The sequence below is a fragment of the Gambusia affinis genome, linkage group LG03 (genome assembly GCF_019740435.1).
Source record: "Gambusia affinis linkage group LG03, SWU_Gaff_1.0, whole genome shotgun sequence".
Lineage (NCBI taxonomy): Eukaryota > Metazoa > Chordata > Actinopteri > Cyprinodontiformes > Poeciliidae > Gambusia > Gambusia affinis.
The window spans coordinates 24,253,366-24,271,503 of NC_057870.1; the positions used below are offsets into that span (position 1 = coordinate 24,253,366).

The 18,138-nt window shown below is 37.1% G+C and overlaps 1 protein-coding gene across 3 annotated transcripts in view; it reads left to right on the forward strand.

Moving 5' to 3' along the window:
* Nucleotides 1–18,138, forward strand: part of LOC122828408 (ADP-ribosylation factor-like protein 15) — a 106,207-nt gene that overhangs the window by 49,821 nt on the left and 38,248 nt on the right. For 2 of the 3 annotated variants that reach the window (XM_044111942.1, XM_044111941.1), the window contains exon 4: nt 2,329–2,537. In XM_044111942.1, coding sequence (XP_043967877.1) covers nt 2,329–2,537 — 209 coding nt within the window. Of the gene's footprint in view, nt 1–2,328; nt 2,538–5,296; nt 8,162–18,138 lie in introns of those variants that run through there. The other variant, XM_044111943.1, reaches the window with a different exon arrangement.

The window sequence follows — 18,138 nt, forward strand, 5'->3', positions numbered from 1 at the left end:
ACACCTCTTAAACTGGGAAAGGTTGGCAAGCAGATGATGCCAAATGCAGCCAAGAGGAATTATTGTTTTGGGGGAGATGAAGAGATACAAAAGAACAGCTTAAACTGGAAAATTCCTGAAGAAATTTAACTGGGGCCTGCCAAAGTGTGCCCGTCGGTTTGGACCCAGCGTTCTGATGCTAAAAATTAGCATCAATGCTAAAGAAAGCTGAATGGTAGTCAATAGCCCTTGGAGAGTCACAAGCATGTTGACTAACATGCACCTTCACCATTTAGTATGTTGAAATTAGTGTTAAGTTAGCCAAAATGCTAATGTAAGCATAAATACTTTCAGTAACATGTGGGGTATCATTAGAATGTTCTCTGTAATTTACTTACTCCATTCAGTATACTAAACATGGCTAATAAGACAGAAAAATAGGTAGTAGCTTATTTAAGCTATAAGGCTAATGCTAATGAACTGAGAGAAACAGATAATGCAAAATGATATTATTGCACCGCCTGTGGCGGTGCACTGACCTGAGGGTCATATTGAGGCTTTTATTTTGAAATTTGCAGAAAGCTTCATTATAAATGCCCACACTAATCCAGTGTGTAAGAGTGCTTTGGATAAACCAGTCACATAAAGCAAAAAAGAGCAATTACATGATGTAAAAATTGTCAAGGCTTTAATTTTTAAATTTTTGTTAAGCTTCATTTCAAAGGGCCACACTCATCCAATATATTAGAGTCATTGGATTAAATCAGTCATATGCTCATGAAAGCAATTACTTGATGTAAAAATATTCAAGGTAATAGAAAAATAGGTAATAGCTTATTTAAGCTAAAAGGCTAATGCTAATTAACTGCCTTGCATAGCAGTTCCCTGACCTGAGAGAAGAATATAATGCATTCTAATATTGTTGCACTGCCTATGGCGGTGCATTAACCTGAGGGGAATATGAAGGCTTTTATTTTGAAAAATAAACATAAGCTTCATATTAAATGCCCACACTAATCCAATGCCTAACAGTGTTTGGGTTAAATCCCTTATTTACAGGTCTAAACAGCCAGTAGTTCTAAATGGAAGCTCTGTTTTAACTGAGTGTTAGTTAGAACTACAGATATGGCGTTTTGTAGTCCTTTTTATTATCATTAGGTCAAAGGCTAATGCCATTGCACTGGCTTGCTGTGGGCAGGCCCCAATTATATATATATAGATGATATATCTATATATCATCTATATAGCTATATAGATGATATATCGATATATCATCTATATAGATCATCTATATCATCTATACAGATGATATATCGATATATCATCTATATATCTATATAGATGATATATCGATATATCATCTATATAGATATATAGATGATATATCTATAAAGATATATCTTCGCAAGTCAGCCACTACTCTCCTTATGCATTGCTATGGGCAGGCCCCAATTAAAGCAAACACATGTGTATGGCCCAGTCCAAGCACAGAGCAGTTAGAATCTATGGTAAGACTCTTAAAATTCTTATTTTAGAAATATTCAGAAAACAATCATTTGTGTTTTTGTTCCCACTTATAGACTGCTCTGTGTGGGTTGTATTACATCAAATCAAATAAAATATGTAGGGTTGTGCATGTAATGTGACAAAACGTAAAATAAAGTTAAGTTGGTATGAATACATGTGCAATGTGTCTGTATTTTTCAATAAAATTAACTACACTAAGTTAAAAGACAGGATGCAGATGGCAGCTCTGCCTTAAAACTTCAAGACAGTGAAGTTTGCAATGGGTCATTAATATTTGATGTTTTTCTAAAAATGTTAATAGTTGTTGTTTTCTTTTTTTTATTTCAGTTGTTTTATTAAATACATCCCAGGTCAGAGAACCACATAAAACATTTAGGTGTTCAGAGTTCAGCACATTACACCTACTGTGGAAAATGTTAAAATTAACAGAATTAACTGTAAAAGACCTGAAAACATTAACCTTTTATTATCAGTATATGTAAGAAAGGTTGTACCAACCGCCTGGTGTGAAGTTTGGGGTTAGAACTTAATAAAAACCAGCAGCAGATCTGAGAACTGCTGCTGGTTTTTGAAACAGTTTTTACTGCTTTAGTTTAATAAGACATCTACAGAGGTGAAAATGTGTTGAGATGTTAAGCTGTTAGTATCGAAGTGTTCCTGTTCTTTTATAAGCATTTAAATATGACCTAATAATTTAGAAAACTTGTGAATTCTTGTCCATTATCAGAATTAGTGTAACCTTGAGTAGCTGCGATCCCACAGCTGCTCAAGGAATCGGGATTGGTAAACACACCGATTCACCAATCTTCGCTGTGTCTACAGGAGCTGACAACATCAAGAAATATTGGAGTCGTTACTACCAAGGGTCACAGGGTGTAATCTTCGTACTGGATAGCGCATCATCAGACGAGGACCTTGAGGCAGCGCGGAATGAGCTCCATTCTGCTCTGCAGCACCCTCAACTCTGCACGCTGCCATTCCTCATCCTTGCCAATCACCAGGACAAACCTGCAGCAAGAGCGCCAAATCAGGTGAACTGGACTGTTTCTTGTTGTTGCTGCTAGTTCTTCTCCTATGCACAAACTTTATTTTGTTTTTTACATATACATTCTCCCCATACTACACATTCGAAAGGAAGACTATATCATGCATATTTTGGAAGTTATATCAGAGTAACATCAACGTTGCACATTTTTGGTGCCTTTTGGCACAAGTTCAATGTGCAGTGTTGCCTTAATGTTAAATTTGTTGGCACAGAAAAATAAATTTGGATTGTTTTAGAGAAAATATGATTACCTGTCTTGTGTATTAAGCTGCTAAACAAAGTGTTTTGGACTCTCTCAAAGGTAAGTTGCATCCGTTTAAGGCACTGTAATTAGAGGTTTTCAAAAAAATTCTCTGAGGTTATCTGTAGATCGAAAAAATATCATGTCTACACTCAGTCAGGCCTTGAACAAGAACTTTCACGTCCTTTTTAGGGGCACTTATTAAATACAGCAGAGTAAGGTTTAGTCTCTTAAACGACAGTGGGTACTGAAAAGTTTGCCAAAGCTCCTAAGGTTTAGTGGCATAATTATAATCAATTTAATTCCCTCTCTTCTTGATTATGTTTTTAAACCAAAGCTTGAAGGTGCAGGAACTTGTTGCACTAAGGATTTGTTGTCTGCATAGACAAGAGATTAACAAAATTAATACATTTTCAAGGTTTTATGCTCAGTTTTGTACTATTTTTACAATAGCTTTTTATACAATACGTAACCTTTTGAGTGCTCTGCAACTGTTAATTTCCACTTCAGACACAGTTCAAAGACATGCTCTATTAAAACATCTACCTGCCAAATTACAAACTCCCATTCCACCTCTTCCCCTTGAGTGTTTTCTTAAAAATGTACTTTGTAGTATAGAAACCTTTTAAGTAGTGTCCCTTTTTCTTAAATAGCAAAAGTAAGGAGACATTTCTTAATGAAACAACAGTGTGATATCTAGTTGAATACATTATGTCTGACATTACTCTCATTCTTCCTCAGAAAGAATCTGTTCCTTAGCCGAGTAAACAAACCAGACATGTCAGGCATGAAGGCTTAAAGCAGGGATAGGTTACACAGCAGTATTCCAAGTTTTGAATGAAACACAGCACTGTGGAGTTTATCACTTGAAAAATTAAAAACCATGCTGCTGGCTTGACTAATCAGAGGATCTACCAAGAGGCCCAAAGTACTGCCAAAAACCACAACTCAGGCAAGATAATCTGTCGATGGGACAGCTTTTAGTTATTAACACCTCAAATCTGGCCTTTTTGGTAGAGTAGCAAGAAAAAAGTTGTTAAATGAAAGCCAAAAAAATTATGTTTGCAATTTGCTGCAAGGTACACAGGGAACCTTTTGGTGTACATGTAAGCCAGTCCTGTTAGTTTCCAAAAAACTGACTCTGATGTTCACCTTGGAGCAGGACAACTAGCTTAAACATACAGCCGGAGCTTTAATGGAATGGCAAAATCAAATCCTATAGTTTAATGGGCTAACAAAAGTCTAAACCTAAAATAAATTGAGACGCCACCTGATCTGACCAAACTTAAGTTTATTTGTGTGAATATGTGTTTAAAGTTTTTAGACACACATCCTGAAATATTTGCAGCTGTATAAGGTAGTTCAGGTGACCAAAGCAAAAATTGAAACGACACTTTTCAGATCTTCATTTGCAAACCTTTTAAAAACCTCTTGTCAATTCCTTTAATTCAAAGCTGACTTTGCCTTTCTTTGTGTCACTTTATCAAATGCAATTCTAATAAACACTCTGAAATGTGTGCTTTTTTTGTGATAAGATATGATAAAGTCCAAGAGTAAGGCGTTGTATGTGTTTTTTTTCTGCCCTCCTCTCTGTTTTCCCATCAAGCTCTACCAATAATTCCCTTTTAGAATGAGCCCTTTGTTGTTGGATGTTATGTCTAGCATTCCCTGAACAGTTGCTCACACATGTGTCTGTAACCTCACTTTCCTGCACTCTCACAAACTCCCCCACGCAAACCTATCTACACACAAGCATCATCTGCAGGCCTATTGAATGTTTTAGATGGATAGCTCTGAAGGATGCCTGGAGAGAAGGCCATCTGTATTCCCCAGTCTGGACCACCAGTGTAGCTGTTTTACAGTAATGTGAAATCTGCGATGGGAAACAGGAGAGAGAGGTTAAATTCTAGATTTTGTTGTGACTCTAAACGCTAATCCCCTTGATATAGTTTATGTGACTTTAAGTAATTATTATAGACATTATGTTCTTGAGCAAAAGCCACAATAGTTATGGAAACCCCCCAATCTTGTTCTATTTCAAAAAGCAGCTGCCTACTTTAAGCTCAGCAAGACTGTTCTTTTGTTGTCCGACGTTAATGTAGTCAAATAATGCTGTCTGAGCCCCCCACATTAACCACTGGTCTTACCATGATGTTTCCTCTGGCACATTTTATTCCATTAGTCTTAGAAAGTATTGACTTTTCAGAACAGTTCACAAACACTGCTGACATGTGAGTCTACATATGCATGATGGATTGGCTGTTAGGCTGGCAATTCATGACATTAACACATCATGAAAAAGCCCCGTAAAAGTTTGAACTGAAAGTTGAGTCACGCCTAATTTAATACAGTCTTCATCTTTGATAATAGATGCTACTACTAAGTCCACCTCCTATTAGAATTAAAACCGAATGTTGATCTCAGGATGTTTAGTGATTATCAATTGCACACATCCAATGACCATGTAAAGCACTTGTCTGTCTCTATCATGATGTCACTTATAGGCCAAGAGGAGAGCAACAACAGCCGTAACCCAAGCATTTTGTTAAAGAAAGGATGGGATGAATGTCGTTATTACACCTTTTGTTCCTGTTGAACACTTTATCTTCTGACTCATGCCTTGTCACTGAAAGAACCTCATGTTCAGTGAGTCATGGATGATCTTTTCTTATATGAAAAAAAAATAAAAAATTGACAAACTGTAGAAGATATCATTGTCTCCAGATCGGTTTCTTCTCTTTGTTTAGTAACTTCAATAAAGCATAGTAGAAAACAAAGCAAGAACTTTTGTCAGTGTAAAATGATTTCATAGTAGTGTGAAAAAGTATCTCCTCTCCATCCTTTTACTTTGCCTATAGATGACTAAATAAAAGATTAAGTATTTAAATTACTATTTTCTTTATTGAAGGAAGATGTTCAAACAAATGTTGCATTTCTTGAAATATAATTAACACATTTTACCAATTTTTTTTTTTTCCATTTCACTCACCAAACCCATGCCCGAATACAGCCAGACTTGCAGAATCAAGAAACTACCTAAGTAGGACTTGTCTGACAACATGAAGTAGGCCAAAAGATCATAAAAACTGACATCAATGGTAGATCTAAAGCAAAGTCGACTTGGGTTATTTAGCAAGATAGTATTCCAAAGCAAGTCTATCTCTAAATGACTCTAAAATGTAGCAAAATCACAGTTTTGGATTGACCTAGTCAAAGTCTGGACTTATTGTAGTCAAGATGTGGTATATGGCCTTAAAAAGTAAATTTGTGCTTGTGAATTGTCCAATATTGTTGAATTAAAATAAGTATGCAAAGAAGGACGGGCCAAATTCACCAATTACTTTTTCAAATGGCACCAGTAATGTATTAAAAAACTTTTTGCAATTTTCTCTTTTATGAACTTGCATTTCCATTTATTCAGTTAATCTGAAATATGCAAGTGTGATATCCAGGACATACAGAGGCTTTTAATTGCTATTCCTCTAATGGTTTACAACACTTTGATCTTGTAATTTAGGCCTATACATATTCTTGCCTAATCTGTTAATTCAATAATTTTATAACCTGTTGGACTTTGATGAAAGACTATTCTGCTTGCCTAAGTTGTGTAAACGCCTCTGTCCAGGTAACTGAAGATCCCTTAAACTAAAAAAAAAAAAAAAAAAAAAAAACTGCAACCCACAGTTTCATTTCTACACACAGAATGGCGTTGTAATATGAACACTACTTAAATTTTTATATGGTATTGAAAAGTGAGTTGAAATATTTGGAGCCACTTTCTGTATCACTGGATTCCTGAATGTCATTTTCATTGCATTTTGGAATCGGTTCACTGATGAGGCTACATGAATGTGATTTTTGTTGTTGCAAATACTTCTTCCTTATCGAGCTCTGCAGATCAGTAGAACCAGCAGCTGCTTTGCAGGTTCTTGTTTCTTGTGAATGTTTGACAAGCACCACCCAAGAAACAAGGTCACATTTTAGCAGGTCTGAATTCTTTTGGCAGCACTTTTGGCAATGACGCGGTTCACAGATGACTCAACCATGCTGACCCTCCCCTCGTAAGCAACAACTCTGTTCATAGAACAAGGCGGCTTATTTCCCCAAGCATGCACACATGGTTGGTTTTCCTGGTGAAGTTTTCTGCAGAGCTTCTTGTTCACTTGGGGTGTTTCTGGCGCTCGTATAGACCTGTTGCTTGGAGAGGGTGGCAGTAAGGTTGATGGTAATGGGTCTCACTGGGGCCCTGTGTGCTGGAGCAAGTGTTTTTTAGGAGCAGCGTTTGGTCTGGAGGAGGCAGAAGAAAACGTGGGACCAAAATTCCTTGTTGACATCAATCTCCTGCCGTTGGGGGGCCCAAGGAAGCTGGGGAGGAATAGAGGGGAGGTCACCCTGTTGATATAACACCTCAACAAAGCAGGTCTGTTTGTGTGGTGGGGGCCTAATGGACTGCACGCATGAGAGGCTCTTGTTTTAGAAAATGCTATCGGTGTCGTGAACAGAGTTAGAGGTCTTTTCGTTTCTGTTGGCATTTGAGTTATCTGAAGAAGAGATAGAAGACAGAATGAAAGTGATGATGCACGCCGTGATGGGTGGAAAAACAATGAACTGAGTCATATTGTTAAATGTGGGAGTCAAAATACAACAACCACACAGTACACTGAGGAAAAACGGTCAAGCTGTAACTTCTAATCTTGAAAGCTACAAGAACAGCTTCATTCCCAGACTGAAGACAGACACCAAAACATTGATTTAGATGATTTAATGCACATTTTATTCCATTTTCTACACTATCAGTCTTTTACTCCCTCCCCCTCACACGCTCATACACACACAGAATGTAAGTCAGTCCAGTCCTTAACAATCCATTTATGCTTCTTGTCATTGTAAGAAAAGCAGTGCCTGGTAGAAATTTCAGCACATCTGTTTTGAGTGTACCAAAACTGAATCTGATGTTATTTATTCATCATGACGTGTGTCACTTCACACTGATGAGCTTTGTTTTGCACAAAGGTGATTAGTAGTTTTTGCAGAATTAAGTCAGTTACAGTAACTTTGTGGTAATCTAATTGTTCTTTAAACAATTGTTCCAGCTTTCTGCTTTATTTTGTGTAAAAATCAAATACATTTTTACCTTTTGTACTAACCACTTTTTTGGTCCTCTCAGTGGGAGGTTGGGCAGAAATCTACATTCATGTAGGCGTGTGTTGGCACATCACTGCTGGTATCATTTGTTTCATATTTGTTCTGTGCCTTCAGCTGATCCTGTGATTGAATTTCCTGATGGAGTAAATATTTTATTTTGGCTGCTGCTGAAGTCTGTTGAATGAAGTCAAATCAAGTCATGAGCACATTCTACCATTTGTTTTTTTTCAAGATCTGCATCACAAAATTCTGCCATGGGCTTGAAGCAAAGACTCTGGGACATCCAATTATAATGTAAAGCACTTTCCCCATAAATAAATGTTTTTTTCTATTATTCTGTGCCTTTAGTGCCTCCATGTAGAATGTTTTGTGGTATAATGCCTTTTACAAGTTTATATAATCAGTATAACTCATGGTAGATGAATGGAGATATGGTCCATACTAATGCTGGGCAGAGAAGAAAGAGTGAATGTGACTTCATCTACAATCTGTTGTCACACATCCATACTGTGGATGTATGAATGTGACACACACATGGTGAAAGGGTGACAGACGGTGGGAAAAGCATCATGCATGTCCTAAATTGACATCTGATGAGTGGTGAAGTGAAATTTAGCATCTGCACTGACCAGATTAAGTCATCTTTGGCTGGACGCCGTGCTGCAAACCATTTAGCTCTTTGTTTTAGTACTTAGTTTTATTCTCTTTTAAACACTCTTTTAAGTCCCTTTCTTTTATTCAAACGGTAAGACTTTCTTTTATTTGTATTTTCTCACATTTAGGTCTCACTATAGTGATTTAGATTAATAACAATTCACAGTCTTGCCTGAAAGGATAGTTGCTTCAAATGTAGAGAATGTTTAAAAATGTGACAATGACAATTTCCAAACTTTTCTGCTTATAATGTGGCATCTATTCTTTTAATTTAGTTTCAGCTTTTAGTAGATGGTGTGTTTTCCTACCAAAAAAAATATCCAGACTTTGATTGAGTTTTGTGAATTCTTGTGGGTGAATCTATTATGGTCTCGTTAAACAGACATTTGGGGCCACATTTGGAACAAAAGCAAGACTGATCACCAAAAGAGCAGGATAGCCACCATCAAACATTTCAGTGACAGCATCATGATCTGGGGTTACTCAATTTGGCACCTTTAATCAAGGTGGATAAATAAAGATGTCCTTAAAGCAGTCAAGGCTGACCCAGAACTGTTAGGTGCCTATTAATTAGCTGAAGATGAAGAGGGATTTCATTTTTCAGCAACATAATGAGTCCAAACACATCCAAATCAACTAAATAGTTGCTTCGTTTCCAAAAAAAAACCTAGTGTTGGACTAGCCAAACTAAGTCCATAACTGAATCTCAAGAGTTGTCCTAATCATTGTTTTGGTTTGCAGAGCTTCTGCAAAAACTAGTGGGCAAATATTACCAAGTCTAGGTGTAGTTTGCTGATAGATGCCCACCAAAGAATGCTGGTATTCTGAAATTGAGTTATATGTTTAACCAAAGTTTTGGTTTATGGGTTTAGTTTAAGAAGACTTTGTTTATTTTACTTTTTAAGTTTATCTCTCTGTTCACAATTTATTTGGTTACAATGGACTTATGATATATTGTAACAAGAGCCTAGATCCAAATGTTTTAAGCTATCTGTTTAGAAATCGACTGGTTACCTACAGAATGTAAAGCTCAGACACTGATGACAGACACTGTCCCTTGGAGTTTTTTTGTTTTTTTTGCAGACAGAAAAATGCATAGAATCTCAGGCATTACCAACTTTGGACTCTGTTCAGAAAAAAAACAAAAAAAAACTATATGGGGTTCGTTGGATTCCCACGTGAGTGGATATCCCAAGTGTCCCAAGAGAGGATGACCAGAAGAGTGTTGAAGAGTGTGAAGAATAATGGTCGCTTCAGGGCCCTTCATGCACAGAGGTCAAAGTCTGGGCAGTGTAGTCTGATAGTGGAGCGTCTGCAGAAAACCTCTAAGTATCTTGGCTATACACACACTTATTTCTGTTTTGTAGTGGTATTGTAATAGATGATTGCAGTGGATCTCAACCTTTTCTTGGTTCAGTATTTGCAGATTCAACTGGTTGCTATTCTGGCACATAATTCCACAGTATTTGTGAAAAGTTTCACTATTTACGTTTTTTTCCCCCAAAAAAACATGATAGAAAAATCAACTTGGGAAGTCAAAGTACCTGGGTGCAATGCTCTTGACACACTATTAGCTGACTTTTGCAAGGCAGCCAATCCAGGAGCAGTATTCATTTGCCTTCCTGCTTATTTGCTAAACTCTCTAGAACGGCGATAAGGAATACTGAAAACGTTAGCTTTTGCAGTAGTATATTTCGCTTCTTTTCCTTGTACAGTCTTGCAGCAATGTGCCATCATAAGCAGGATATGTGAATATAAGCAAAATTTCCTTTTTACAGTTGTTTTTTTGCAAAAAGATAAAGAAATGTAGCATCCTTGGACATGTCAATGTTTTTTTGTGCTTTATTATTGCATACTTTTGGCTAGGTTTACTGCAAATTAAATAAAAATAAAATTTCTACAGGTTTTGTATCATGAGGTGGATTTATATGTTTGTCTTTTAGATGCTTCCAAACTAATTTAACCAATCCAAGTCTCCTTGACGTTTTCTTGTGCCATTGACTCACTTTCTTACTGTCCAGTGCTGCATTGTAAACAATACATTAAATGAGTATTAATCAAATAAATATTCTTCTGCAGTAATGAGCTCAATATGACTGGCAGAAATTACTGCTTACACTTCACCTTCTTGTCTTTACATCACTGTTGACAATGAGCCAAAAGCAAAGAAAAAAAAAACTGCAACCACTGCAGTCATTTGACTTTTGACTGAGTGCTAGTTGAGCCCTGATGTTTCTCTTTACTGACTCTCTCTCAGTGGAGTGTTTATAAGCAGTTGGTCTTGATTATCCATTTGTGTACAGAAATGTGAATCAAAGATCTGATAATATTGTACTTTTAGTGTTTGCGCCTTCTTTTATTCTAATCTCGGATCCTCAAAGCAGAAAACTTATTACATTTTTATATTTAATCTGTAAACATTTGCTAAGTTACTTATGTTTTACCATTTCTTTTAAGTCTTAAATACTCTTGTGAAATCTGTTGATTGTTTGATTTGTTTTTAATGTGGTGAAGGATATACACCTGAGGCATATTTTCATAGTAACTATAATATGTCTGTTGATGTAATTGAGTTTAGCCTTTTAATATTTGAGATTTGACCCCAGTAGACATGTTCTGACTTGCCCTCACCAAAGCTGTCAGTGACAGCTAAGAACGAGGCCACCTTCAGAGATTAAGAAGGTGGCTGGATCATGATGTGGGGAAGTAATATTTAGCCAGCCTTTTTGTCTCTATTATCAGGCTTTCTGAAATGAAGTGGGTGGAGTGGAGGGGCATGGTGGGCTGCTCCTCACCCTCTGTTTGATCATTGATCTCCATGACCCCATTTGAAGGGCCTTAATCTCTCTGTTGACCTCTTCAAGGATTTTTTTTTAGGTAGAGGTTGCAGGGGTGTATCTTGACTGGGAACTATCAGGAGAGTGGGGATGCTGCATAGAAACTCGGGTGGGAGGCTAGCAAGCTTTTCTACTTGAGCGAAGACGTGCAGTGAGCCTGGAGGATGTGTGACTTCACATCTGTTTTCAAATGTAGAGATCCCGGCAAAATACTTAATATTAAATCAAATATGTTTATCTTACAGCACTGTTACTGCAATATCTGAGTTTTTTGTTGTATTTGTAATGGTCCAATTTATATGTTCAAACCTTTGCCTTTCCTCATCATCCAGCTTAATCCATGGTTATACCTTGGCATAGCAGTTGTCTTGTTGGCCATGAGAAATGGCCTCTTGGCATTTTTTCTCTTTTTTGCCTTTGCTTGAGAATAGGAACTGCAGTCCTTTTTTTAAACTTTACATAAAATCTGCATGTATTTAACACCTGGTAGTAGGTAGAAGAAGAGTCTATAGATGGAGTACATTCCAAATACAACTCTAAATACAAAGTTTGGGCTCATGTGTAACTATTTAGCCATTTATATGTCTATCGACTATTTTTAAATATTTACTACCTCTGTGTTTAACCTTGCAGAAACTTGTGAAAAAGGAGAAACTTTCAGACTTGTTGCAGTCCCTGCTTAGTGGGCGCCACATGCAGACTGTTACAGAATTGGGGTTTTTGCATAACTGACTGAAATGACTGGATATACTCCACAGAATAATGCATGGTTGTGTACATTTGTGAACAAGATACCATTTGTAAGCATAAACCTAGAGATTGGCTTTCCCTAGGTTTATAGCTTGAAGGATTGCAAAGATCATTTAAAAAGACATTTTAAGATTGTTTTTCTTTGTTTCTTAGTACTAAGAGTTCCTTTGAGCATGTTCTGCCACCATGCAAATGTCTAACTCTGACCATAAAGAAGGTTTAACGTTCATTTTACTATACAATCTTTATCTTCAGACAATAACTGCTGTGTCTGTTCCCTGGGGTCTAACTAAATGTTGTGACAAGACAGACAGACTGCACCTTTTATACACATCTGCTCTACAGTAGAGGTCTGGCTTTTTGCACAGTCTGGAAAGGGCTGGAATGTCAGTATTTTCCAGGTCTGGGAAAAGAAAATAAGAATATGGGGAAAATATTTGTATTTTCACACTTTATTTTCTCTCTGACGTCTAAATATTATTTCCTTCCTTTGTTCAATGTGACTTTCATTCTTCTTCTCTCCCATTGTTCTTAATTACCTGTTCCTTGTGTACTTCTTTGTTTGTTTCCTTCATTTCTTTTCTCTCTAAAGCCTTTTCTTTTTTGTCTTTAATTTCTTTATTTACACCATTTGTTCCTTATTACCAAGATTCTTTCAATTCTTTTTTTATGTTCTTCCTGACTTTATCTTTATTATCTTCATGGCTTCCTAGCATCCTTTCTTTGTACTTTGTGCCCTTGTGTCTTGCCGTGTTTTACACTTAAAGCCCACTCACTGTAGAAAATTTTAACTACAAAGTGGAGACCCACACCATTGGATTTCTAAGAGAATTTTTGTCCTTGACTTTATAGGCAGCATGGTAATATTTTACTGTACAACAACAACAGATTGAATGCTCCCTCCTCCATATCAACTCACATGTTTCACATACATCCTTTATAATCACCTTCACTCCATATCTTCATTCGATACAACTGCACGGAAGGACAAATACAGAGACTTATGGGTTTTTCAAAATAAAACTGCACACATATTCTACTCACCAATACTGCCAGTAGCACTACTACACTAAGTGCATATCGCCACACTGGGGTTCGACCTCTGAACAAATCCACTTTTGGGTAACAACCACAGGGCAAAAGGTCCGAGGCTGATTCAATATACATGTTTCTATGTATTGCTTTGCTAAATAAGTTGATGCTTGTTCTGAAATAAAATGTCAGACTGTCACCGTTTGTTGTCTTAAGAATTGATCATGTTCACCTTCATGCAGGCAGATGGCTGTGACCTCCCTCCCAAAAAAAGTTATGATTTTGATTTGAGTAGCCCAAAATATGTTATTGCCCATTGATATATCACATGTAATATTTATCTGATCATCTTATAGATCAAGTAATTTTCCTGTGTGAAACTATTGTTTTCATTTGTATGTTTTGGTCAGTGGCTATGCTTCTATGCTGCAACATAGAAGATGTAGTGGATCAATTTCAGGACTAGCATAAGACAAATTCAGTAGTGAAGTGCCGTTCATTGTGCTTTGTCCTCCTTTTATTTTTCAGTTTGGGTTACAGTTAATCTGAGAGGTTTGGAAAACAAGGATAACCGATTGTAGGCAAATCATCAGTTACTTGCGAGTACTTGTAATGGAGGAAAATACTTATCAAATCATTCTTGTAAATATGTTTGCATATGTCTATGTAATTTTTGTCTGATTTTATCAGGAAAACCGTCCATTTGGTTTTTGTTTCAAATTGCAGTTGTGTATTACAGGTTATTATGGTCATAATGATTTCCTTTCTCAGGATCTGATCATTCCCAGTGCAATAACAGCTAATGATAAGGTGTTTGAGTTGGCGATTAATCAGAGACTTTCACGTAGATTGCAAACTTTTCCCTTTTTGGGCTGTTTTTTGAGAAGATATACCATGACAGCAGGAAGAGCCTGTGTAGAAGAGATGGAGATGTTTTTGTTAGAGAGTCTTTGATATTCAAGCCAGATAATTAAGTCACTCTTTTAACTTGTCTCCTCTTTAAGACCTCCAGATATGCCTGAGTGTTGTCAGACAAGGTGTGTTGCAACATGCTTGTCCATGAGCAGCTGTGCGGATGTCCTCATTTTTGGATGGAAGTGCACACCCGTGGAAATCAAACAACTTCACACTGATAGACTTTTTCTAGAATAGTTTTTCTCCTCAAACACACAGCATTTTGCTTTGTGGTCGATTCCCAGCTCACCCTCAGGTATGCAGCTGCACTCCGGCTAAACCACAAGTGAATAACTTTATACACAAAACCTGCGGTTTACTTCTTCGCTGTCTTCAGCTGGAAAGTTTTTTTTTTCTTAAAGAAAATACTTAACTCCCACGAATTCTCTGGGAAGGAAACAATAAAAATTGAATTTGTTGTGACGAAGAAACCCACTGTAATGGGTGAATTGTGATCATGACAGATGGAACATTTCCTGGCTGCCTGTTTTGAGAGGAGATACTGATCTTGAGTAGTGTTACCTTAGAAACTGTAGCCAGGCACAGAGATTACCTTGACCGGGCTGAAGAAAAGCGAGAGGGCTAAGGGAAACACAAGGCTTCAAATGAGAATGGTTGTTGTGGAAGAACATCAGTGCCCTAGACCTCCCCTTCTGCTTATCTCTCTGCCCATCGTCTGGCTCTCTTTCATCCACACGCCAATTGTATCCAGGCCGCAGGGTTTTCACTCTTCTCTTTTTTTCTTAAACCACCTCTGTGTGGCAGGCATGTATGAACGCAGCCTTTTCAAGCTGTGACATAAGTGCTGAGAAAATGATGGACAGCTGCTTTTAATTTATTTTGAGCTTGTTATAGCTTTTCTTAAGATGTGCTTAACATTTTGTACTTTCAGAGTGAGCAACCTCTAAAAGCCAAATACTGTTTGCAGCTGTTTACTGTACTCCTTTTCTAGGCCTCATTATCCTCACCTTTCAGATGTATGCATGGTTTCATGCATTTGAGCAATTTTTTTTATCAGCATGTGCATAAAAACTATTTGTTGCTTGAAAATAATCTTGCCACTTCTCTAAAGAAAAAGTTTCCAATCTCACTGATACTTTTAATGGATAAATAAAAGATACAGTGCTCTTTTCTTAAGTCTGTAAAACCGTTAAAGGGATATAACAATATGCTTGCCAATGAATGCCTCAGATGGTTCTGGTCAGTTCACTCCATCGTCAATTCTTACCCATTCATATGTCTGTTTCATATTGTGAAGTGCTTGGAGAGGACTGGGGCTGTTATGCTGGTAAAATATTTAATGAGGTCTTAGAAGAATTTTGAAATCAACTATACCATTGTGTGAATTATAGTTTAAAGCTGGAGATTCTGAACTCCAATATACCCATGTCCAGCTATCCAAGCATATTCTGTTTGAAAGCAGATTGCAAGATGCTAATTAAAAGTCCCTAAAAATCTTGAAAAGGACGCACAGCAAGCTCTCCCAACTATTTATGTGGAGGTACATGTTTTCACTTACATTATGGGAGGTGTTCAAGAAGGAAAACTCTCTAAGAAAAGCTTGACGATTAAACAAAAGTTTACTGAAGGGAACATAGACCAAAATCAGGACCTATGGAATAATGTTCGTTGGGCAGTTGAATCTTAAATTAAAGCAACTTTGGAAAATAATCTTATATAAACTTTGAACCATATAGCTAGAAATGTAATTGGATGACATCCCAATAAATCCACCAAGGACTAGTTGAAAATTTGGAATTAGGAAGTCTTGAGTCAAAACTCAAGATATTTATACTTTTGAGACAGTGTGGGGTGTTTAAAATAGGCTGTGCATATGAGAAATGCTTAAAGCATCTCACAGCTGATGGTGAGGACTGAGGCCAACGTTCCTCTAACCACAGTCAGACTGGTAGATGGTTACAGAAACTGATGTTTTGGTCAAAAAAGGTGAGACTAGCAGAAACAGTTTCTTAGCTATAGCAAAATATTCTGTCACAGCCTAGAGAGACCACAAATATAACAAATATGCACAACGTCTTTGACTGATATGCTACCAAAAAGTTGCAATAGTAACTTGGTAGTATTACAATTTCCTGTACTATTCACATGCCAATTGCACTGACAAAGATTCACTCCCCTCAGCATAACAAATGTTTAAAGTCACTGACATAGCAGGGTGTTTGGAGCATTTTTTAAATTAAATATGCAAATAATCATTGGACAATATGGGGCTACTGATAAATGGTGTACAGAGTATTGAATTCTCTGTCCACACTGGTCAGTATTTTGAAAACTAAAATTTTCACAAAATCTACTTCATTACTTCATGTTTGGAACCATGTAAAGAGTGTTTTTGGATACATCCTTAGAAGTTACAGCTTTACACACTATTAGCATTTCTTCATGCTACAACTACTTCCAGATGTTGTCCTACTGTACTATACCCACATAGTATTTTTTAAATACAGAGAATCCTCCTATGGGTTAGATTTTCCCCAATAAAGTCACTTTATTTGACAGTGTTTTTCATCTCTTCAAAAGACTTTAACATGGGAGCCCCTCAATCAGGTATTCTGGATAAAACATTAGGGTTTCAAGCCTCACAAACCAGCCTGGACCCTGACTAAAAAAGGCAAATGACAGTGGAGGATATATGACTATGTCTTTTTATAGAAACCATGAGTTAAACCTAGCAGGCCCATTACAAGACCAACTCTTCCTTAAGATTATAATCTGTCTTTTCAGTGACATTCAGACCGGAGTTTCCCCTCCTAAATTAGTAGCATCTGCTTCTTTGATTTCAGTTAAATACCGCTGGGTCAGTAAAATGTCCTGCAACTTAATCATGCAAAGTTTTCTTCTGTCATTAGTGATTTCACAAAAACTCCTTGAATACTTTAAGCCATCAACTGCTTTCTGAAAATCTTCATTTTCCTTATACATTCTGCAAGCATCTCCTCGCTTGTGATAGCCGCTATAATAGATCTGCCGGCTTGTCAGGTAACATCAGCGTAAAGCCAGTGCCATGTGATGCCCTCGGCGGCTTGCCAAAAGCTAATTGTGCTAATTGGCAATCGCCAATCCTGTAACGAGGCTTTGAAGGACAACCCACCGACACAGATGAAAGCACTAAGATTTGTCTTGTGTCAAGGACTTGTTGGTAATCGGTGCGTCTGCTGACCCAAAGGCCAGGAGGGCTGGATTGTGATGAAGTTTGTGTGGAAATAGATGGAGATCTAAGAGAAACCCTGCCTTACTGGTCTTCTCAGAAACTCTGAGTTTAATTTATACATTTTTTAAAAGGTTCCCCTTTAAAATTGTGAAATGCAGACTTGTTCACTAGAGTTTTTTGCCTCTTTTTTGGGGGGGTCAGAGCTTCTTCATGTGACACTGTTTGTTGTTTTAAGTAGTATTCTCTCTTAGGTGTAAAGGTTTAGGTTTAAGCTTCACTCAGTTTGCAGCCAAGTAACAGTGGTGTGTTATAGTCCAGACTCCAAAGTGATAGATGATCCCAGAAACCAGACAGAAACTGTCCGAAGAGCTTTACCAGTCACTAGGTCATTTTACTTTTGCAGCTTTAGTTGTCTGATAGCCTTAACTCAGAGGGCAGGCTGGATGGGGCCATTTGGTGCACAGTGCGACAGAGAATCGGTTTAGAAACCAGTGAACATATGTATTACTGTGTCCTTTTATCTGTCTGATAGCATTTACAAAGAAATAAAAACTTTCTCATTTTTTAAAATGTTTTGGAATCTGGAAGTAAAAGTCTGGCTGTAAAATATTGAGTTGGTCATTCAGTTAATTTGAATTCAAAAATTATTTTCAGTAGTTGATGGGCGTTTCCATTTCTAATCTGTTTAGTAGTATTTCAGTTCAAAAGTAAAGTTAATAATTAGGACCAATATGTAATATCCTGGAGGAAATACTCCTCCAGTATCAGTATTTTCAGAAGGTAAAGAAAAAACTTTCTCACA